Raw genomic sequence first — 25,873 nt, forward strand, 5'->3', positions numbered from 1 at the left:
CCAATAATTTAAGTAAGATTTTCATGCCCAATGGGTTTGTTTATATATATACTATTGTTTTTCTTGTTCTAGTATATAATTACTTAGGCTTTCCCAGTCCTCCTTCTCCCTCCTTTGCAGAGTGTTAGTTTGAATGAACACTTTCCCACACAGGGATAGGTGGGGAATAAGGATTCCCTAATCTTCCTAACTGATGTAGGCCAAGTGCAGAGCAAGTCTGTGCCAGAGCTCTTCTCCCCTTTCTGATGTCAAAATGACTAATCAAATACAACTTGAAAAATCTACTTGAGTTCATTTTGTCTAACTCTGTTCCCTGATACCATAATTCTTGGTGCCAATGGAGTTATACTTTCTATTGTGTTGTTCTAGTCCTTTTCTCATCTTTTTCTTTCCACACATAAAGTTTAAAAAAACACACCCTATGAAATATGTAATGGTTAGTTTGAATTGTAAACTTGATTGGATTAAGAGATGTGGAAGATTAGAGACTTATGGGTTTGTCAGTGAGGGTATGTCTAGGAATTATTGGCATGATTGATAGCCAACTGAAATGGAGACTCTCCCTAAGTGTGGCAGCACTGTCCAATAGGATGATGGCTTAGATGTAATAAAAGTTGGAGGAACAAGAAAGCAGCAGCAGATGCAAGTTCCATTCTTCTTGAATGGATTCTTGATTGCTGCTGTGATTGTCTGAGGATATTGGACTCTCACTTCTTCACTCTTCCAAAGCAGACTGCCAGTTATTCTCCAGAAGCCTTTGGTCTCAGACTAGGGTAGCACAATTGATCCCTCTTGTTCTAGGGCTTCAGCATCTTGGATTGTGCAGCTACTGGTTCTTCCAGCTCTCCAGCCTGAAGATGGGCATTGTGGACTATCTAGCTTCTGGTCCCTTAAGCCAACCTAGTAAATCTGATTTTTATAATTATACTTCCTTTTGATTCTGTTCCTCTAGAGAACCCTGACTAATATAAAATGAAATGGGTCAGTTGATAAAGAGAGGTGGATGAAAGCAGAGAAATGCTACTCCAACTGCATTCAAAAGCTGCAAGCATACACTAAAGGGGAATGTCTGATTTCCTCTTTGGTACATTCTGGAAGTTTCTTAAAAGAAAATGAAGTCTATGTCTTCTTTTATAGAGGTAGGGCTGCTGTCTTCCATGAGGTTAAGCTAGGCAGATATTTTTTTTTCATATTTTAACTCTTGAGCCTCTTATATGTATAAATTCCTTCTAGATTCTGTTTTTATGTCCATTTTAATTTTGGGAGGTTTTACAACCACTATTTATTTTTCTTTTTCTTTAGTCATAATTTGTCAGGAAAGTTCATGTCAGGTTTATAGCCAGATGATATTTTGAATCTAATTTTATTTTAGGTATAATCATAGGTAGCTTCAAAGGCATGATACTCAAAGATTTTTTTCATTGTAACTCACAAAATTTACAAACAGAAATTCAATTGGCTATGCTTCACAGAGGAAGAGACAGCCATTATCTCTATACTTTTCTCCTGGAGCTTGTTATGATTGCTTCTAAGCTAGATTTTTGAAGTAGTATAACATACAAAATTTGTATTTTACCCAAGGTATTTTGGGATATATCCTTGAAGGCATTAGTCAGGGGAGACTATATTCTGGGAACAAATAAAGGTGAACATGAAATGAGTCAGCAAAAGAGAAGTTTAGTTCTCACATGAAGAGCATGCATGGAAAATGTTTTAGGTCAGTGAAAGGTGAGCAGTGAAATGGGTAAAGAGTAGAGTTTTCTGTTGCACGCAGTCATTCCAGGGTTCAATGTAATGGCAGCTCGGTCATCTTCAACATGAAACTTTGAAGGTTGTACTTGAGATTACTATCTCTGTTAGCAGAGAGGGGAAATGAGCAAGGCAGAGCATGCATGAAAAATTTTTAGGGCACTCCAGGAAGTGGCCTGTATCATTTCTGCTTGCATTTCCCTCAAGGGAATTTGTTCACAGGGCCCAAACTAAGCTCAAAGCCGGCTGGATGAAGTGGTGCAAGCAGTAGGTGTGGGAAGGAGATAAAGCCAGATTTTGATAAACAACTTGAAAACTTTATTGCATTAGATAATGAGAAGATTCTATCAAGAGTATATCAGAATACTGGATTTTTGGAGTTACACAACTTAATGTGTAAAGAAGTTATAAATTATCAGATTAATTCATTTCCTGTTTGGGCATGAAGAACAGCTCATGAGAGACTTTAGCAAAGACTGTATCTGCAGGTGAATTACACAGAGCTTCAAAGTCCTTGGTTATCCACAGAAAAACAGAAGGCTTTACAAAACCAATATGCTCACAAAGATGAAACAGCATTAATGAATGAAGCATTTGTGAACTTCACCTAATTGATATACCTCCCTCTGTCCTATCTTGTAAATGTTGCTGATTGTCCTAAATACAGAAAACATTTTTAACATCTGTTCCAGACCACAGAGTTCTTCTTTATTTAGACTAGGTTAAAGTATGACTTATTGCAGAAAAACTAGTATGCATTAAGATAATATGCCTCATTATGTTACTTTTTTCTATAATACCTAAACTTAAAATGTGGATTATCATCTAGTAAATTTTAAAAAACAAATTATACCCACTTATTTACAGATGAATATAACATAGTCTGAATTATTCAGTAATTTCTGTGAGTGGTTATTCTGGAATCTGCATATTAAATTCATTGCTATTTCTTATTATATAAATGTCTTTGATAATGTAGTTTAGTATTGCTATACAAGTGGGTCCCTTTTGTTCCCATTTTTTTCTTCTAATTTTTTTCTATATACTGTCTTTATTTATGCTATGTCTGCCATTCTCTTCCCCTAATCATTCCATTCTACTTCTTCTCACACATACACAAGCCTCATAAACATGTGCACTATCAGGCCAAAGAATATTTGGCAGTTTCCGTGAAGCTTAATCATGATGATATGGCAAAGACCCAAGATTAATTCAATGTTGCTCCATTCTGTGAATGGCTCTCAAGTGTTGGGTTAAAAAGAATTCAATTCCATAGATTACTTTGCTTGATGTATGTATTCACTGAGAAAGCATGCTGATAAAGCTGGATTTAGATAAATACAAGTTTATAAACTCTATGTTTATATGGACTAATGCAAAGTTTGCAACTTTAAAATAATTTTGAAGAATAGATTAAGAAGAACTTCCTTTGTGATTTTTGAGTTTGACCCTTTGCCAGTTTGGCAAAACATAAGAACTTAAATCTAGATAAATACACCATCACAAATGTGTGTATATTTGCAGTGTATGTATGTAGGCATACATACGTGTAGTTTTTCTATTGTTATTTCCTTCCTATCTTTAACACTGTTTTTCAGTTTGGCATGGAGTCCTTTTAAACCCAAAGCATTTTCACCCTGTTACAAGTTGTTTCCTTTTTGCTAGCAGATTGTCAAACCTTATTATATCTACTACTTTATACACAATTTTTCTGAAGTGATGAATGTCAACCTAGAAAGAGCTCTCAATAAAATACAGATTTTTCTAGCAAAAAGTTTTGTTTATGTTTTTTAAGCAATGAAATTATTTCAGCTTTCACTTTTAGAAAAGTTAAGAACAATGAAATATGCATATATCATTGCTGCAGACACATTTTTGATTTTTCATGAACAAAGGGGAAAAGATCACTCATAGATTATTAATAGTAAACTCCTCTCAAAATTTAGATAAAAGTTTGGGAGAACACATTTAAGTTCAACCTGGTCTCAGACTCATTAAGTAAAAAGAATCTCAGCACACTAGTTATTAATCCAAGTGTATGTTTAACATTTAAAACAGAGAATCAATTACATCTCCCTTAATAAAAGAAATCATGGATTCCTTAATCATATATTTAATAACAGTCTTATTTCAACTGAAGGATCACATAAACCATAGAATTAATTTGACCTTTTCATATCACATGGTTCCAAGGAGAAAAGAAATAAGTCTTACCTTTTTACGTTGTTCTGAAAAAAAATGTTTTATTTAAAAACATGTTTATGGAGTGATTATCCATATGTTTGTAATATTCCCTGTTCAATACCTTCAGGGATTTCCCTCAGATTTCTTAGCTCCTTATTTCTCTTTCAGTTCAAATTATTCTCAGTATTATCACTTTAATTCCCTCCCTTACTTTTGTCATGGCAAAACAAATCTTCCAAGTATTCTCCACAGTTGTGGGAAATGAAAATATTTAAACACATTTACTTAATATTCAGAGTTTACTCTGAATAGTTCTATCTCAAAGGTATTATTGTTTGATTGTGAAGCACTGGGTCTAAGTATCCCTATGTGAATTCATTAACTTCTACCCAATCTGGTCTTGCTTTCCCTGTGGTGCCCATGTTCTTTTCTTTCTGTTTCCTTTTTTGGTTCACTCCAATCCACCGCAGCCTGACTAAGCAACAATTCCCTGTCCCCTGACTCCTATGAGGCTAAGCAAATGCTGCTGCTGCTTCTATCTACAGTACCCTTCTTTCCTGTCAAATTCAATTTCATCTTTTAAACTCCATCAGGGTTAAGACCTCTCAGATGCTTTCAGTGATACCTCAAGGCTGTGTTTTGTGCATTTTTGAGCCTTGCATAGCACTTTATGATTGGCTTATCAAATCACTTGTCACACTGTATTGTAACAATATAATTTTTTGTGTTTCTCCTGTTCTAGAGAGTGAACTTGTTGGACACCAGTTTCCTAGGAACTGACATCTTGACTGTCTCATGCTAAGCAATAAGTAGCTAAATGAATGAATGTGTAGACGTACTGAAGTGCCTCATTATTACTCTAGAGATGGAATATGAACTAGTACTTCATTTGAAGTACACAGGAAACTGAATGTACTTTTTATGCTCTGAATTGTTATGGCTAAGTAAGTGTTAATTAGCTTAAAAAACAGCAACAAATTTGGACTAAATTATAATAAAATGTAAAATAAGAGTTAAACAAAAAGTTATATAGGGCATAAAATAGAGCCATAAATAAAAACTAAGGTGATGACTATATTTTCCAACAATCATTGTCTTCTGGTCCCACAATAGCATTTTTTTTCCCTACTCAAATACTAAATGCCAGGATTTTCTCTTTATTTACAATGATGGCTTCTTATCATCTCCAGTTTTTTCTAGTCTTAAGTTTGACATGTCTGCCTAAATTGTCCAAGGTTTTGGAGAAAATTTTATGAATAGCCTGAGAAAACTGGTAATTTTCCTAAAAGCCTTCTCCTTCTCTTCCTCTCCCCTGTGGTTCCTCATTTCAGGCTTTGATACAGTTGTTCTAAGTTATACTATTTGGGTCATTCTATTCCACATGTTTGGGGCTAGTTATATTGGTAGATATGGTGCACATTTGCATAAATGACTATGTAGTGGATGCAAAATATTGCACAAATATGTGCTTGTGATATATTGAATAAAAAATTCGTTTGTAGCACACTTCAAAATGGATTTACTATTTATTTGACCATGGGAAGAATTATTTCTCCTTTACTGCAAAGTATATGCAAAATTATTTCTGATACTAAGTAAAATGGTCAGTCTATGAATCTATCACAAGTAAAGACTGAAATAATATCCAAAGCTCTTTTCACTTTAATCTGGCTGACTCTCTATATTTTTTCAGTTAATTTAATAAACTCTTTTATTCATGTCTGTTTTGTTCTTAAAAATCGGGGAAGCTATTAAACATTTTAATCTCTCTGTATCTCAATTATTTCATCTGTAAAAACTGGAATTAATGCTGCTTCTCCCTAAATAAAAGCACTATACAAATATCTTTATATTTATACTCAAATTTATATTTATAAGTTATCTTTATTGATCCACCTGAAAGTTTTGGTAGGAAAAAAAATGGTATCAGAAGGATGTTATTCAACATATCATGTACTCATTTTCCTGGGAGAAAAAAATTATGAAGCAAACCTAATAATTCCTCTCTCTTTTGCCTAATAGAATTATTCACCTGGGAGAATCTAATCTCTTTAATAATCCATTCATTCAATAACTAATGTCTTCCTGCAGACTAGGTACTGCTCTAAGTGACAGGAACCATATCAATTTTCAAAGAAGGGGGAAACTTCTTCCCATATAGAGCTTACATTTTAGAGTAAAATGATTTTACATTTATATATTTGTAAATGTTTTATTATATATATATATATATATATATATCATATAATTGCCTCAAATTTACAAGAGTAAAATTTGTAAATCAGGTAAAGTAAATCTTGTCCAGGTTCTCAAAGCCACGTTAATTATGAAATGGTAAATTATTTGTTAATAATTATAGCCAGTGGTCTGGGGTTGTGGCTCAGAGGTAGAGTACTTGCCCAGCACATTGGAAGCCCTGGGTTCAATCCTCAGCACCACATAAAAATAAATAAATAAAGGTATTGTGTCCAACCACAACTAAATATTAAATATTTTCTAAAAGATAATTATAGCCAAGAAAATCATATCTGACTACAAGGACCACATTTCTGAAACAGCTGCTCCTCACAAGAATACATAAGAGAGTGGAGAAAAAAAAAAGCTCTGTCACAAGACCATAGAACAGCAAGAATTGAATCTTCCAGGCTTTGCTGATTTCTAAGACCTGGGATTCTGCTTTTCTGCATGGGTCTACATTGTATGATGATTTGACATCCAATGAGTTAGCTTTGCTGGTTTCCTAGACTCTGATCTCTCCTTTCGTTACTAGACCTTCAGACTTCAGGAGTTCCTGTTTTCCCTCATTCAGTTAAGTCCATGGGTTTTTTGAGACTTATTCATTCTTCCATTTTGTAATTGACAATAAAAATTGTGGGCATGAGGCTACCGCTAGAGATACAACACAAGTTCAAATAAGATGGGGAATCTGTCCAAAACTAAATTCACTGGCTTCTTAACTGCTCCAAATTTCTGTCGATCTGTGTATCTATTTCTCTGTGTCTCCTGTGTGTGTGTGTGTGTGAGTGTGTGTGTGTGTGTGTGTGTGACGTATGTTTTAGCCTCCCAAGATCTTGTAATGATAATGTATGTGACTTTTTTATTATTTTAGTTTGTTTTTGATTTAATAAGAAACACATACACAAAAATAAAATAAATATATTTATATACAAGGAGAATAATTACCTAGTTACCTTATTCAGAAATAATCCCACAACCTAAATTTAGTGGCTCACAACTTTTCTTCTCCTATAGTAAGTCTTTGTTTGAGTAACTCAAAAGGAACTGATTTGTTCAATCAGCAAACCAGCCCAATTTCTATAAGTCAATTATATTAATCATTTCATGAATCTATTTGACTAAATTGAATGGAAATCTGTATTAAAGTTGTAGACACACAATTTTTTTCAAATAGGCTCTTATTTATTATACATGTGTTTTTTTATATATAGTATACGTGGCAGATATATTAGACAAACTATAAAATAGTAAACATTTGAAACTTACAGGGGGCCTAAATCTCTTTCTCAAATTGACTTAACACATGACTGAATATACTAGAGCTTATGAAAATTTATTAAATTTAATCTTGAACTCTATTTTGGAAAAAAGAATAGAGTTTCTCTTCAAATTATAACTCACAAATCTATTTCAATTCCATATATACAATCAATATTGATTAAGAGCAATAAAATGAAGACCTGCCTTGATCCTGGCATGACACCATCCTCAGGGAGTCTGCAGGTTATCAGGTGATGTGCGGTTTCATGCTAGCAACAGAGAATGCTGAGCTCAATTCTGAACTTTGGTGGACTAAAGTTTGGTTTTGGCTAATTTCCTTTGGGAAATCAACTTGGTAAAATACATAAGCATCTCTCAATCTTTGCCTTTTCAAGGGACAGTTTACACAAATTAAAACTCTGTGAACTTTATCACAAACAGGAATACATGTGCACTGTTCATACACACACTTATGCACCTTAGCTATCACTTGTATATGTGTGACATCAGTATTATAGAACACAAGTAATATTAAACACAAGGCAAATAAGCACAATCATTGTGAAACACTACTTCATGGAACATTCATAAAAAGCTTTCAGAGTATGATTCAAGGAGAGGCAAAAGACAAAACTATTTAAAATTACTTAAAAATTATGTTGGATCCATTACTTAATGAGAGAGAAATTAATGTCATAGCTGCAGCAACATTCCATTTATGACTCTACTTTACCTACCTGAAATGAATTATTTAAAAAGGTAGTCCATGTAATGACTTAGAAAGTACTTCCCTAACAAATCAGCAGAGTAAAGGAGACCAGGGGGAGGGAGAGAGGAGGGAAAGGGGAAATACTGGGAAATGATATTGGCCAAATTATATTGTCATATTATATGCATGTATGAATATGTAACAATGAATCTCAGCATTATGTGCAACTATAATGCACCAATAAAATATGGGGAAAAAAGTACTTCCCTTCCATTTTCTCCCACTTTTACCTTTATCTTCCTGTTATCCTCCTATGATAGAGTGATTCACAGAATCTTCTATACTTATTCTAAGTTCTCTGGCATCATAAAAAAAGAATTCAAGTACTTTCTTCAGGTGAAGTAATTTTGCTCCAAACTTTCCTGCTCCATCTTGTGTTGGAAGATAGTTCTTCACGGGACTTTGATACTTCTGAGAGTTTCTCATGCAGAGACACTGAGAGATTTGTTTTTGATTCTTTTTTACAATCTTAGATGGTAGAAAGTAGTTCTCCCTTTGAACCATAAGACAGGTTTGGTTATGGTCCACTATAATAAATGTAATGTCTTCCTCTGTGGTGAAGGGCAGGTTTTCTCATTGCCGTTATAAAGAAACTTAGTGTCTCAAGTTCACTGCTTCAGCTATGGCATAGCTACTATGTAAGATATGTATAGGAGTCAGCTAGTCTTCATCATAACACCCTATACTCATTGGAGCTTGAGAAACTAATGCTAGAAAATGACAATACTCTGGTTATGACTATTGCTCAGAGCACTAACCGGACCTTTGTGTCTGTCTTCTGCCAGCATCCATGAAACTAGCAGAACCCTTGTAGTTCTTGATATCTTATTCTTCCAGTTTCTGTCTTTTTGCTTTATGGGATGGATTCTCTTCTCTATCCATACCCTTTATAGGACAACTTAATTGGGTTGATGTGTCTTTCTTTCTGTTTAGTTTCTCTCCATGTTTCTACTGCCTTAACTTAATCCTCAAAAGTCTGAAGTCCTCAGCCATTTGTGAAAACTGTAAATCAGATTAAATTTTAAATAACAATAAACTAAAGTTAGAGGAAAAAAAGAACATATAAAACAAAGGAAAATGGAAATTATGTATGGAGTATGGGCCCATGCAAATCCATATAGCAGGTGGGTTTTCAGTGCTATCCCTACCAAAGGCATATTTTTAATCTGAGACTTTAAGCAGGCTGGGTTGCTGGGCTGTGTTCCTGGCTTATTTGTCAAGTTTAATTCTACTTTTCCATTTCTTAGTAGTCACTGCTAAAAAAATATTACTCCTTAATTATTATCATGTTTCTCTTTTTCCAACCCTCCAATAATAAAATCACTTCACATATATTCAGGTAAGTATGTCATTAATAAAATGGTTGGTAGTTTTTTCTTATTTGTTACCTCTTATTTCAGAAAGTTCCAGAGGTATAAGCGCTAGCCCTCTGTAACAAGAGTCCTGAGAATCAATGGGAACTTGTCAAAATGCAGAAATCTAGGCCATATACTCCAAGGATTCTGATTCAACAGGATTTATATGAAGCCCAGAAATTCCCATTTATAATGAGCTTCTCTGGTGTTTCTACCATGGTTTGGTTGTGGAGCACTCTGAAAAATCTTGCTCCAAAAACTGCTATCCTGATATGGTATCATGCACATTTTCTTGTTTAACAGAGACAGTTAAACCCCTAGTGTATACATGAGTCACTTACAAATGCTAGTTGATGACAGTGATTTGATCTGGCAGACAACTCAACTGCTAGGCATGTTCTGAAAGTTATTTTTTGGCTCATGAGACTGAAAAATGTATATTAATATGGAATAACTAGTGATTAGTGTTAGCATTCCTGGATATACTTGGAACAATTCCTCTGATCTGTGGCATTATACAATGTGCAATTATTACCAAGGGTCATATGCAGAAAGATGTATAAATGGAATGAAAAAAGTAAGATACAGGTTGTTTATACTTCTGGTAAAGCATTCTTATCCTAAAGGTGTTTTATATGAAAAAAGTTAGAGGATGTGAACGTTTTTGAAAGAAAGACTAAGGGGCATTTTTAAAGAGTAAAGTCATTATTATGAGACAATAAGATATGCAATAGGATGTTATTAGAAAATTGTCTTATTTCAAGTGTTTTGGAGGCATTTAGACAAAGGGTGTGATTTAATAACATTGATGGTTCTGCAAGTAGCTGACTTATATTCTAACTTTCTAATAATGATGTTCATGGTGTTATGGCTTACATATTAGGTGTCCACCAAAAGCTCATGTGTAAGATAATGCAAGAAATTCAGAGGAAAATAATTGAGTTGTGAGTCTTAACTCAATCAGTGAATTAATCCCTAATAGGGATTATCTGAGTGATAACTGAAGGTGGGTAGGGTGTGGCTGGAGGAGCTGGGAATTGGGGGCATGGCTTTGGGGTATATAGTTTGTATCTGGTGAGTATAGTCTCTCTCTCTGCTTTCTGATCATCATCTAAGCTGCCTCCCTCTTCCATACTTCTTTGCCATGTTGTTTTGCCTCATCAGGAGCCCTGAGGAATGAAGCCAGCTATCTATGGATAGACACCTCTGAAACCATGAGCCCACAAATAAACTGTTCCCCCTCTACAAGTTTTCTGATAAGGGCTTTAGTCACAGCAGCAAAAACAATAGAAAACATCTTTCTTATTTTTTTCAAACATTTCCAAGCTAAATACAATTAAACTGTTCAAGTAGTATATAAGCATCACAGCACAGGTCTTCTCCATAAGTGGAGACTATCACACTTTGGCTTCATCAAGTCTGAATAGAGCTACACACTTAAACTTCCTCTTGTGTCCACCAGGGGAAACCCATAAGGGAGGAAAGAGAAGGTGCCACCTTCTAGAAACATTTCAATTTGCTCATAAAATCAAATGCTGTCTGCACATCCACAAGAAGGGGGTCCTTACTAGAATGAGATATAGCCCATGCTTGTATAAACATAGCAAAATGGATTCTACTATCATGTATAACTAAAACGAACCAAAAAAACAATAAAAAACAATTATCTTTTGGAAAAGATATAATTCTGGGGGACTGGCTGGGACAGCTGATGTTACACGAACAATTTGATCAATATTCCAACAGGTATACTTTTTCACTGTCAGCAGGTGATAGTTACCAATAGACCACCTTTAAAAAAATAGCAGCAGCAATTTCAGACAATATTTTTCCACAGTATTTAATATTTTATCAGAAGTTATCTTGATAAATGGTGATGAGACTTACAGTTTACGACAACTTTTACTTTTTTCACATCTGAGAAGGACACATCGTTTTCCGCACTGCATTCATATTCTCCAGCCTGGTCCCTTGTAATTCCATAAATGTCCAAATATTGTCCATTTTCAAATGATTTTGCTACAAAAAAAAAAAACACAACAGCATGTTTAATTGTAGTAGCCTGAGGCTTCATTCAAGTAAAACACAAACTCATGACTTCTTACTAGATATTGCTGACAAAACAATTCCAAATGAAACTAGGGAATTATTAAACTCTTTGTTCTCTTGTGTTCAGAGGAAAATTCAGAGAAAAAAAAAAAAGCAGAAGCAGAACAAGGGATACCAAAACAACTGTTTCCCAGAACAGGATATACATGTGTTCTTTTTAATTGATTGTGGTCTCCTAACCTCCTTACACATCAAATAGAGCTCTGCACATTTCTATAATTGAGTTCAACAACCTCCTAGCAGTGTAGATGAAATTCACTAATATGACTTGGTACATATTGACTTTTATATAGTGTAAGCTAGCAACTTGACACCTAACCTAACTAAATGTTACTTTTCTTTTGGGGAAATCTCCTACCATACACAAGGTTTCAAGCCAGATAGCTTGATAAGAGTATAAAGATCCATAAAATCATTGCTGCATTTCTGTTTCCAAAATTACTAATGTTGCCAAGAAGTTTAGGCTGTAAACACTATCTACAAGTCACTCAAGAAAGTTCAGGAAAAAATCTTCATGATATCAAAACCAAGAGTTACATGGTTATAAATACAAGTATAGTCTTATTTTTTGATAATCTGAACATTCTACTTGGCTAAAAGCAGTATAGTAGTGAATTAAAAACATAAAGATATAACCACAGATAAAGAACATTCTCAAGTGAATGATATTTGAAATGAAAACGTGTTTCTTTCATAACAGAATTTTAATTGAGTTGCAAGCTGAGAATGATTGGGCAGTAAGGACCCTGGTTATGAGAAGTGTGACAAAGAAAGCTTTACTGTGTGAATTTTGAGAGCAAGGACCCTTTCTGTCTTTGCACAGGTCTCTGAACATCACATATCAGTGAATATCACAGGGAACAACAAATGAAGCAAGTCTTCCATTAAATGTTCAGTTTCCAAAAGTCAAAGTAATTTTTGTCTTCATCTTACTGGAATTACCAGAACTATTGCAATGACATATAAGTTAGAAAACTAATAAGAAGATTTAATTTTAATGAATGAAACAAAATGAAATTTAGTTATGGCCTTCCAGATTTAAACCCCACATCAATTAGTTAATTTTCCCCTGTGGGTTTGCTTGTCTGGGTCCATGTTAGCTACGGCACAGGCTTTCATCCAGGTAACTATGACTTTGCTAATTGAAACCTCAAGTGTTTAAATATATGGAATTATTTTTCCATTTATCTGGCTGATGCCAAATTATAGATAGGGGATAGTTAAATTTCTGAGGAGATAGTTGATATGTAAGCTCACGAAAATAAGTTATCAATACAGTTCAGATTCTTAAAATCTGATTGTTTCATCATTCTTCTAGCTTATCTCAGTTCCCTTATCCAACTTCAGCACTGATATAACATTTACTTTCTATTGTCCCCTCTTCTCTTCTTATTTCACTTGTATAATTAAGATATGGCAAGTTTAAGAGTATCTTCTACTACTATTGAAATATAGGGGACTCATTCTTATTTACCAGTAAGAATTTTGAAATTATAATTAAATTATGAGTAAGAATAATATAAATATACATTAAAGTATAGAGAGCACTAATAAGTGTAGCTGAATTAATTAAAGACAATCACAACCAAAGAGGTATACTATTGTGAGACTCTAAAAATGAATTTATTAGGGTCTGAATTATTTTAGATATTAAAATGCTACTTGAATATTCCTATTTTTATGTACTGACACAATTAAAAAATGGTACCATAAAAATGCATGCCTTTTATAATATGCATACGTGATAAACTATTTGAGTAATCACTATTTTATAATCCTTAAATAAATAAGGATATATGGTAGATATGAGTGTATGTATCATCATTTTGCTGTTTAAACATGGAAAAATATGAACAATAGCCTTATTAAGTATTTTTATGGTTTGGATTTGCAGTGTCCTGCAAAATCTCACATATGAGACAATGCAAAAAGATTCAGAGGAGAAATGATTGGGTTGTGACAGCTTAACCCAATCAATGATTAATCCCCTGGTGGGGATTAACTTAGTGGTAACTGAAGTGGTAGGGTGTGGCTGGAGGAGGTGGGAATTGGGGGAGTAGCTTTGGGGTATATATTTGTATCTGGCAAGTAGAGACCTCTCTCTGATTTCTAATCATCCTTTGAGCTGCTTCCTCCTGCCACACACTTCTGGCATGATGTTTTGCTTCACCTTGAGTCCTGACAAATGGAGCCTCCTGTCTATAGATTGACATATTTGAAACTGTGAGTCCCCAATTAAACTTTTCCTCCTCTATAACTGTTCTGATCATATCTTTTAGTCACAGCTGTAAAAAAGCTGACTAAAACAAGTATTAAAGGATAGGAATAAACACAATAGATTTTAAGTCTACCCAAAATGCATATATAAAATTAAAGGTAACAAATTATAGTTTCAGAATTAAAGAAGAAGCACAAATGTTGTTTTTTTTTTTCTATCCTGAAGGACAAAATGGCAGATGCTGGAAGATAGAGAAAAACTACAAAACAGTGGTATTACACAATCTCACCAATGCCAGGAGCATCACATCCGGTAACTCCAGAAGAGCGCCATTCACATCTACTGACTATGTATCTCTGGATTGATGGCACAATCCACCTAATCATAGTTCTGAATTCTTCTCCAATCCCACTACAGAACAAGGTCTGTATTACAGCTAGAATTGCCAGCAAATATATTTATGCATTGCATAACCCATAACCTAATAGCTGTAGAGCAAGTGAATGGATATTACAAAAAGTATCAATAATATGACATTGATATAAGGACTTTTAGACACAAAGTATAAAAGCATGGTCAACATCTCTTTTTTGTTTTCTCCCACAAGACTTCTGGTACTTTAAGCCATCTGTTGTTTCCATTAACTGTGTAGCGGCTCTCCCAAAAGATAGGCACTAAGCATTCTATTGTTTTTACACAAATAACTATTTCCATCCTAAACTAAACCTGCCTCTGTTATCACTCTGATCTTATCAGAAGTGAATTCCAGATTTGAAACTTAGAATTGCTTTGCCAAGGATATAAACCCTGGAGTTCACTATTTGTCTATAATGTGCTTGGCTGCCTCTTTGTATTTTATTGTCCTGTTTTCTTTTGTGCTAATTCTTTAACTTACTGCTATGTGCAAGAAAACCACTCTTGTCTTTAGACACTTGGTTAGTTTATACCTCTTTTCTCTTATCTCCAGTGAGAGGATTTGGGCATAGTGCATCAAAATTACAATGTAGAACACTTCAATTCTCACATGAAATACTACTCAATTTATCGCCCCCAAATGGAAGAGTAAGTCCAAGCTGAAAGGATGTAGAAAACCAAATACATAAGAACCATCCATCACCCAAACCAAGACTGCAGTGCTTATGAGGGATGGACATTATCCTAGCACATCTATTATAAATATAGACATTATAAGGTGTTTTAATCACCCATTTATAAATGTGGATGACATGTACACACATTGTGAGATGGAAGTCCTCTTCTGGTCATAGATTTTGACATTGTCCAACAGTGTAGTGACATCTTCTTTTCTTTGTTTCTGTGTCCTTAGCTCAAGTGTAATGCCTGAAACACAATATGTTTTATACTTATTGCATAAATATGTTGATAAATGAATTAATGAATTTCTGTACAGTAAATACTAACAATTAAAGAAGTTGCCACTTCTTTTCAGAGTTATGGGAAAAAAAAGAATTTTAAAGAATTGTCATCCTTGATGACATCTTAAAGTCACAGGTGTTGACAGGCATGAGAACAACATCTATAAAGTTATCATAGAGCTTTCTTAAGATCATAAAAACTAACAAAACATTAAATACAATTTTTAGGAAAAAAGATAAGTACTGCTTATAATCTAAACAGTTTTCCTTTGTGCATGTTCTCTTCTGGGCAGTGATAAGAGATTTCTCAAAAAACAGAGAACAAAAGAATTTCCACCAGCTTTCAATGATGCCAATTTTATGACCATCCTCAAAAGGAAGCAGAAAAATAGGATAAGCTATCTTTATAACATCTATCTGATACAAACCTGATCAGAAAGAGTTCTATACTCGCCACTCTAGATTTGGATTTTCAGTTTGGTAAGACAACCGAACATTGTTACATCACATAAAAAATTATTCACAGTAGCCTGATATTTTCCTAGAGTATTATATATTTCAGAAAAATATTTGCAAGAAAAACCTCTCTTCCTTTAGTTTCTAGGATATAGTTTTCCTCTCATCTCTAAGGATATCTCTCTTTTCACTTTTACAAAATCCTTCAGATCTTCATGTCCCTCCATTATCTTCTGTTCCTTGAATCAATATACTGATTCAAGGGATCTTGTTTATTCATTTGCATTTCATGGTTGTCTGCACATTGACAAGCTCCAAAGTGATCTACTTAGCTATATCTGTATTTTGACTCTTAAGTACATATACGCAAATTGACATCCCTGCTTGCATGTCTCATCACCATGTCAATACCAACCCAACCAAATCCGATTTACCTTTCCTGCTCTATCTATAATTCCTCTTATGTTCTTAATCCCAGTGAGAGCTTTGATCATGACCCAGTTGTGCAAGCCGGAAACCTGAGCATTAACAGCGACAGTTCCTTTTATCTCCGTCATCCATCAGTCTCCATGTCCTAGGACTTTTACCTCCTAAGGAATACTCAAACCTCTTGTAGGAACTCCAGTCTCAGTTACTAATCTCTAAATGCACATATGATAAATACCTGGCTGGATTCTGCTTTGCAGACTCATTTCAATTATTTTTCAGAACTTTGCTCATGAAGAGTTATTACACTTTTCAAGATTGACATGTAAAAAGATATTTTGTTGGGATTGCATAGACAGTTATTACTAGATGGTACTCTGCAACTGAACTTATAAAATATAGTTGGGAAGGTTAATGTACACTTATGAGTGTAATTTTTCCCAGAAGCTTGTTACTCACAAGCATATCTGGTATCATGAAAGTATCTCTTATGTGTATTGCAAATACTGTGTGGTTATGGATGTGTGTTGTAGAGTTGGATTACCTGACTCAAATCCAAATTCTGCCATTTGTTAGGTATGTGACCTTACACAAATTACTTAATATATAGCTTTCATGTCTGTACCATATGAATATAATAATAGAATAAGCCTTATATTATTGTCGTGAGGGGCAAGTTAATTACAATTGAAAAGCTTCTAACACTGTGTGACACACATGAAAACAATGTAAAAAATATGTTAGCTATTATTATAATGCACAGGTTTAGGCATGCCAGAACATCTGTAGATTAAGCTGAAGATTGATTACATATTGGAGTCACCCTCTCTTCCTGAATTCTCAAGGACAATGTAAACTTTCTGATTCACTCTCTTGTGTGTGTGTGTGTGTGTGTGTGTGTGTGTGTGCCCTCACACAGGAGCTTGTGTGTAATTTTATAGGTATACTTATGTAACCATCTCTAGTAGTCATTGGTCCAAAAACAGCATTCAAAAATGCCTTTTGCTTTGGGTTTCTGGTGAGAATTTCAAGTTGTGATTAAGTCCTTATGTCTGGCATTCTCCTTATTCAGTTCATCTCTCTGTGGCCTGAAACATCCTACCCTTTGATTACCGACTAAACTTTTTTTTCACTCTTCAGGTATCTACTCAAACAGTACCTACTACAAAAACCTTTTTCCAATTTACTCACTGCCTAGTCTAGTAGATCCCATTACATCCTTGTAAAAACCAAAATAAAATGAAACAAAAAGTTTGTAGTAATTTTATATAGTACATGCATGTTTGCTATTAGTTATTTAATTATTAGCAACTTCAAAAATATTTTTTCCTGTTATAAGTCAGTGAAATAAATGTCTACATCTTAGTCCATGTCTGACATGGGATCTATATATTTTTTTACTATATGATTAAAGAAAATGTGTAGAAAGTCCAGATAATGTTGAATTCTATTAGAAAAGGTAGATTAACCTTCTTATTTAATAATGATTAACCATTCTGCCCTAAATAACAATAATAGTATTTGCCTTTTATTTAGTCATAATTATCATTATGTATATAGTATCATGATGAATGCTTTTTAGTAAAATAATTCTTTCAATAAACATATGAGGTAAATTCCATTACAGTTAACTTTTTGTATCTATGAATTCTGAATTCACAGATCCAACCAAACATGGATTGAAAATATTCTGAAAAACAATTGTGTCTGTACTGGACATGAACAGATATTTCTTTCTCAGTATTCCCTAACAGTACAGTATAGAAAATACTTCCATAGCATTTATATTTACATTGTTTCTAACAATCTAGAAATTAAAGTATGTGGAAAATGTTCATAGGTTACATACAAATATTATGCCATTTTATGGTGGGGGTGGTGGTGGGCAGAATTGCTATCCATAGAGGGACCTGGACCTAATCATTCACAGTTGAATTAGAGTTATCTATAAATGGAATCAATAATAAGTGTCAAAGTGGCTAAGTATCTTGCTAAAGAACCCAGTGACAGGTATGAAACCCAGAACAAATTCTGAAACCTAAGTGTTTGGTCTATATGTAATTGAAATTCTACATTAGATTTTTTTCCAATGTATGCTAATAAAAGTGCTCACTATAAGACTAAATCAGGACACGTATATATAATTCTTGTTCTTAGAACTGTAAAGCATGAAATAGATGTTATTTTCTGGAAAGTGCTATTGGTACTTACCTTGGTTGTCTATGTCTGCCATAACAAATTACCATTACCACAAATTTATTGGATTTCAACAATACAAATGTATTATTTTATAGTTCTTCAGGACAGAAGTCCAGGAAGAGTCTATGAAAACCAAAATAATAGGTCCTCCAATGACATCCACATTCTATTCACAAGAGCAATTGGGCTTATTTGGAAAAAGGGACTTTGTAGATGTGATTATGTTAACAACCTTGACATACAAAACTCATTTTAAAAGAATTTAATCTAATCTGGTCTAATATAATCTAATGATTCTTTAAGAAGAGAAGAGGAAGTCAGAAGAAAAGGTCAAAAGAGGGGGAGAATGTAAAGGACTCTACCAAAAATTGTTAACTTGAAAGATTAAAGAAGTGGGGGATGAGCCAAAGAAAGCTGTGACCTCTGGGACTATCCCTCAGCTGAAAGCAAGATATTGATTCTCCTTTTGAGCTTGAAAAAGGAACACCTCCTGTCAACACGACTTCTCTAGTGAGACCAGCACTGAACATCTGACTTACAGAAGTGTAAAGTAATACTTCTGTGCTCTTTTAAGTCTCCAGGATTGTAGTAATTTGTTATAATAACAATATAAAACTAATACAGGGTCTCCCTGAATAAAATCAGTGTTAAGGAGGTACAAGATTTCTTTCTGGGTCTTCTTTATTTGCACATTCAGGGTTTGGGGAATTGTGTTTTTTGCTGTTATAGTTCACTAGACCCTTACTTAGTTGGTGACTGTCAGCTAAGGACCATTCCCAGCTTTAAAGAATGTCATCATTCCTTGCGTTGTGCTATCCATCTTCCAAACCAGCAAATGTTGGGTCACATCCTATTACTTTTAATCTTCTTTCTCTATTACATCCTTATCTCTCAGCTTCTCTTTGGCTTTTCTCTTACACTTTTAAGCATTCATAATTCAGTTGAGCCCACCATCCTACTCCAAAATAATTTTCTCACCTCTAGTCCTCAATGTTTATCTCAACTGAAAAGAATCTTTTACCACAAAAGGTAGCACAGTCACAAACTTTAGGGAGTGGGGCCTAGACATCTTCAGTGGCCAATATTCTGTCTAATACTGTTTTCATTACTCCTCGTAGTTTTACTTGCACATACAAATGGTAATTTGTATTTTATTTTCTAAGCACAATAGGAAAAAAAATACTTGTGGTGCAATTTATAAAGTTGCTGAGGTCATTAAATTGCTCTAATGTACTAAAGAGTTTCAGAAAAAATGAATTTATTGAAGATGTACTTTATGGAGCAAAATATCTTTTTGAGAATGTGCCACAAACATATCAGGTGATATAATTCTAGGAAGTCTTTTTAGAGCACAGAAAAAAATATGAAATTGAAGGAATAATGAGAAAAAGGTATATTAGAATATAGAAATTATGGAAGTCTACAATCATCTACTGGGATGATTATAACAAGTTTCAGAATAAAAGAAATCATAAGTAAAAAGCTTAAGGTCTTGGCATTTTTTTTCATTTACATATTTGCCAGTCTATCACAAAACACTGAAGGAAAGTTCTTAGCTCAGAATCAATTCTTTCCTTCCTGCCTTTGATCCTTCCATCCATGTATTCATTCAATGGATATAAATCACATCAAGATCTCTGAGCAGTAAATAAGATTATTTCATTTCAAAGAGCCTCCATCATGTTTTTGTTCATTTGTTGTTTTTTTTAAATAAGCAGATAATTTCAGTAAAGTCTAGTGAGTCCAATATTTAGGGTAAATATATGACACTATATTGCCATAATTATGCTATCACAATCTAAAGGAAGACTCTAAAAGTTGAATTCTTGACTTTACCATAAATCTGAAAAATAGGGTTCAACAAGTAGAAAATGATCTGTAAGTGACATGGGTGCCTATAGGAAAAAGCCCAATGCTCTTTAAAGAAACAAAACAAAACCTACACGTTCAATGATGAAACAACATAATTTCTTATATTCAATAAAAATTGCTAAACATTAAAAGAAGCAGGAATTTATGAACAATAACCAGGATAGAAATCAGGCCACTGAAAGATAAATACAAATGATAGAAATAATGGAACTATCATACAAGGATTTAAATCTAGCTGATTATCATAACTGTATTCAAGTATTTAAGAGAAACATGAATATCATAAGCACAATGGATATCAGAAAACACCCAGTGAAAATTCTTAACATAAGTACATAAAATACATGACATGAAATATTAATTAAAAAAATTAGGAGCAGATTAGACATGAAGAAAATCTTGTTATTTAACTTAAAGATATAGCATTTGATTATATAACATTTCCAAAATGTAGCAAAGAAAAAAAAAACACAAGAAACAAACAAACAAAAAACAACAAGCCACATAAACAGAGCCTAAGTGATGGGCTGAACAATATAAAATGGTCTCATGTTTTGATATTGGGATCCCATAATTGGCACAGGAAACATATTTTTGAATGAAAAAAAAGGGCTAAATGTATTCTGAACTTGATTTATACAATATAATGGCAAATCCAGGAAGTTAATGATCACAAAGCAAGATAAACAAAAGTATAAAAAGCATACACAACACCATCATAAACAAATCATGAAAATCTAAGGGAAAGAGAAAATCTGAAGATCAGCCACAGGTTTAGTACATGTTTTCTACAAAAAGCAAAAATAGTAATTACTGTCGACTGCTTGTCTGAACCTATGCAAGCTAGACAGCAATGGAATGATAAGAATAAAAGAATAAAGGTCTAAAATCAGTATTGTAAGGTTCAACTTAAAGAAGATAGAAAATTAAGAACAAATATAATACAAAATAAACAACAACATGAAAACAATAAAGAATGGGAATCAGTCAAATTTATAGTAGATGGATGTTTTAATTAGCTTTTCATTATCATGACCAAAATACCTGACAAAAGCAACTTAGAGGAAGAAAAGTTTATTTTAGCTCATGGATTCAGAGGTCTTAATCCATGGACGGACAACTTCATTGTTCTGGATTCAGGCTGAGGCAACACATTATGAAGGAAAAGAGCCCAGCAGAGGAAAGCAGAAATGAAAATGCACTCTTTCAGGGCATGCTTCCAGTGACTCGCCTCCTTCAGCAAAGGCTCACTTATCTACAGTTACCACCTACTTAGTACATTCAAATTAGGCTTGACTGATTAGGTTACTGCTCTGATAATCTAAACATTTTACCTTTAATATTTATGCACTATAACATAAACTTTTGGGAGACACCTCAGATTCAAACCATAACAATAATGAATGGGGAAAAGTTTTTTTAAAATTAATCATTTAAAAGTTCACTAAAATCAATAAAAATTATCCAGACTGATAACGAATAAAAAGAGAGATGGCACAAAGTTACCAATATCAGAAATAAAAGAGGAAACATTACTATAGTTCGAGAAAGATGGAATGGAAACTAAATAAATACTGAGAAGAAACTACATGGCACTTAAGTCAATAGTTTAAATGAGCAATAAGTTTTTAAAAAGATGCAAATTTCCTAACTTAGAAAAAATAAACAATTGATTCTTCACTATATTTAATTACAAGAAACTGAATTTGTAATTTTAAAAATGTCACCCACACAGAAAACTTTAGAAGCTTGTGCTTTCAAGAAATAAATAATACCCAATCTACGTAAATTCCTTCTGAATATAGATGAGTAAGGAAACTCTCCAATTTATTTTATGTAGCTTCCATTATGCTATATCAGAACTAAAGGGAGATGTGTGTGTGTGTGTGTGTGTGTGTGTGTGTGCGTGCGCATGCACGTGCATGCATGTGTGTAAAATATCACTGATGAACACAGAATTTTAAAAGTTTAATAACTTTTTAGCAACAAATACAACAATGTATAAAAGTAATAACAGACCACGACCAACTTCAGTTTATCTCAGGATTGAAAAGGTGACTATGAAACTAAAAATATGGAACAATATAATTTACTAATATTAACAAAAACAAAAATGTGAGTATTTTTACATTCAGAAAAATCATTGAAAATTTTCATATTCAATCAAGAGTAAAAGTAAAGTTGCAGAAAATTGGGATTTGAGAATTTTTTAAACTGACAAAGACTTCTGTGAAAAAAATTCACATCTGACTTAATATTTAATGATAAAAGGCTAAATGCTTTGTCACTAAGCATCAAGGAAAGTTGTTCACTCTGAACAATCTCTACCTTATACATAGATCAGGTCAACATTTATCATTGACCAAAGAGTGGATCATAATTCTTTAAATATTCTTGAAGAAAATAGAGAAAAACATCTCTGTAATTTGGATTATGCAAGAAGATTTTCAGATATGACTCTAAATGCATTAACTATACAAGAAGATATTTATAAACTGGATTTCATAAAATTAAAGAAAATTTTTGCTTTGGGAAGAACACCATGAATTAAATCAAAAGTCAAGCCATGTTAGAGGAGAAAACTTGGATAAATCACATATCAAAGGACTTGTATTCAAAATATATTTAATAACCCTTAAAATTTACAAACATACAACTCAGTTAATAAATAAGCAAAATATTTAAACAGATAATTTATTAAGAAGTAATAATTTATTACTCAGAGGGATTATGTTAAACAAATGATGCTGCACATGCTTAGTTCATGAGGAAAATGAAATTCAAAAATCAAATGCAATTCCATTGCACATGTATGAAAAGGGCTAAAATTAAATGAGTCAGAGACTAACATTACTAGGAAGAATAACTGGAAGTCTTCTTTCTGGTGGGAATGTGAAATGGACTACAAATTTGTGCAGCCAATATGGAAAGCAGTTTGGAGATTTCTTGGAAATCTGGGAATGGAACACCATTTGACCTAGCTATCCCTCTCCTCGGTCTATACCCAAAAGACTACATGGACTACTACATGCAGCATACTACATGGACACAACTACATTAATGTTTATAGCAGCACAATTCACAATAGCTAAACTGTAAAGCCAACCTAAATGCCCTTCAGTGGATGAATGGATAAAATAAAAAATGTGGCATATATACATAATAGAATTTTACTCAACAATAAAAGAGAATAAAATCATGGTATTTGCAGGTAAATGGATGGCATTGGAGAAGATAATACTAAGTGAAGTTAGCCAATCCCCAAAAAGCAAATGCCGAATGTTTTCTCTGATATAAGGAGGCTGATTCATTGTGGGGTAGGGAGGGGGAGCATGGGAGAAATAGATGAATTCTAGATAGGTAAGAGGGGTGGGAGGGAAAGGGAGGGGCAGGGGATTAGCAAAGATGGTAGAATGTGATAGACATCATTACCCAAAGTACATGTATGAAGACATGAATTGGTATCAACATACTTTATATGCAACCAGAGACATGAAAAACTGCGCTGTATAAGTGTAATAAGGATTGTAATGCATTATGCTTCATTTATTTTTTTAAAATCAATAAGAAAGAAAGAAAGATATGTCCATCTACAACTAAAAAAAAAGAAAAGAAAAAATAGTTTGTTGGTTTTTCACAAAATTAAACATGTTTACAAGGTCACTCACCAATCTCATTCCTGGATAAATTAAATACTTAACATTTAAACAAAAACCTGCAAGTGATTACATTAACCTTATTGATGATTGCTAAAACTAAAAAAAAAAAAAATCCAAATGTCTTCAAGCAGTGAATAAGTAACCAAATTATGGCACATCCATTTGCCAATAATGGTATGTTGCCAATAAAATATGGTATCTTTGCCAATAAAACTATTCATATAAGCATATATGGATGCATCTCAAATACATTTTACTAAGTGAAGGAAACTAGACCTAAACAATTACGTTATCAGTCTGTTTATGTGGCATTTGGAAAAGGCAAAACTATCCAGTTAAAGAAGAGTAGATTTTTGCCAGGTGTTAAGGGAGGCAAGGCTCATTGACTACAGAAGTGCAGCATGAGGAAATTTTCTAGAATGAAACTGTTCTGTATCTTGACTGAAGTAGTGAATACATTTGCTTTTGTCAAAAGCCATATAACTATAAACCACAAACACTGGCTTTTATCCTCTATCAATCTAAAGACTAAAGCATGCTGATGTACTACTATACACCTCCTAACATGGTATAAATGAAAAAATTAATGTATCAAATGTTCATGAGGGTGCAGAGCACATAGCACAGTTCCTTCCTAACAAATCACATCACAGTCCTTTGAGGCCCATAGTGGGGAGAGGTTTTTAGGAGGATTTTAATTGGTTCTTGGTTAATCATGTTTTAGAAGTTCTACAGAGGTAACGTGAATTACAACCCACTTTGTTATTGCTTGCCTTAGGATTCACATACAAGTTCATTTTAACATCCTATTGTATTAACTCTGTGACTTGGGGCACTGTTTGAGCAATATACTCTGTGCTACATGATCTGCCCACATAATAGAACTTTGACTTCTCTGGTGTTTAATTTGTATTGTAAATTCATATACGGGAATAATATTCATTAAGAATTGAATAAAGGGAATTCATCCATTTCCTTAGCTATTTAAAATTTTATTTTCAAAAGAAGCCAGTACCTTATTAAATAGTGACCTTTGACTGCCTTATTTTGGCACCTCTAAAAATTACCTTTTCCAAATTTGCTTTGATATTATCCTATCCATCTTCATGGGGGGACATTATAAGAAAGAACATATAAAACTTCCCACCATCTTTCTATCAGGGAAGATACTGATGCCCTCCTCTGCTCTCATCAATGCATTTTCTTACAGGGAGGCTACAGGAAGGAACTACTTGTGCATGTTGGTATTCAGAAAAACTGTACTTCTGACATCTTAACTTCCTTTTATTTTGTAACCTGTGGTCCTATAAATAAATTGTTTCTTTTTCTATCCTATGCTGCTAGGAAACTTAAAGCCAAGGTTAAGAAAAATTTACTTTTGATTTCTCTATACAGACCAGTGTTTTGAGGATCATTAAATACCATGTGGTTAGATCAGCCATCATAAATAAAAACATAAAGCCAAAGATAGACTGGAAATAGCTAAATTAAATATAACAGAGCAGAATTTGTTAAAATTAAGGATATAAGATTATTGCCTATTGGATAGTACCATGGAATTTTTTGGATCTCACTTTGCTTATAAGCAGAAATATCTGCTTAGCAGATTCCAAGATAAGAAGCCTGGTGTCTAATAGAAATGCCATACAATTACAACCCAACCTGTGGATCACCCAATAACACTGAAGACACCAACCATGAAAAGCTTTCTAAAAACCATGCAGCGTCTACTAGTATTGTGTAAAACTATACTCAATGTCTAAAACTACTTTAATTCTCCAAAGAAATACATTTTTTAAACACGTGCTCTTATAGTAACATTGCTTTAGATACTGTTACTGGAAGAATTATGTAATTTCAGAAATTTATATGTTGATGTCTGAACCCCCAATATCCCATAATGTGCCCATATTTGTTTATAGAATCTTCAAAGAGGTGATCAGGTGAAATTGAGGTTATGACTGGTATCCTCATGAGAAGAAGAAATTTGGAAAGATAATGTG

At 33.5% G+C, this 25,873-nt stretch overlaps 1 protein-coding gene across 4 annotated transcripts in view; it reads right to left on the reverse strand.

The window, feature by feature from the left end:
• Positions 1-25,873, reverse strand: part of Negr1 (neuronal growth regulator 1) — a 789,855-nt gene that overhangs the window by 265,524 nt on the left and 498,458 nt on the right. For 2 of the 4 annotated variants that reach the window (XM_021731059.3, XM_040288863.2), the window contains exons 4-5: positions 15,119-15,223; positions 11,443-11,574 (exon numbers count right to left, since the gene is read on the reverse strand). In XM_021731059.3, coding sequence (XP_021586734.1) covers positions 11,443-11,574; positions 15,119-15,223 — 237 coding nt within the window. The remainder of the gene's footprint in view (positions 1-11,442; positions 11,575-15,118; positions 15,224-25,873) is intronic. The other 2 variants (XM_040288864.2, XM_005332336.4) reach the window with 1 other exon arrangement.

The sequence above is a fragment of the Ictidomys tridecemlineatus genome, chromosome 11 (assembly GCF_052094955.1).
Source record: "Ictidomys tridecemlineatus isolate mIctTri1 chromosome 11, mIctTri1.hap1, whole genome shotgun sequence".
NCBI lineage: Eukaryota > Metazoa > Chordata > Mammalia > Rodentia > Sciuridae > Ictidomys > Ictidomys tridecemlineatus.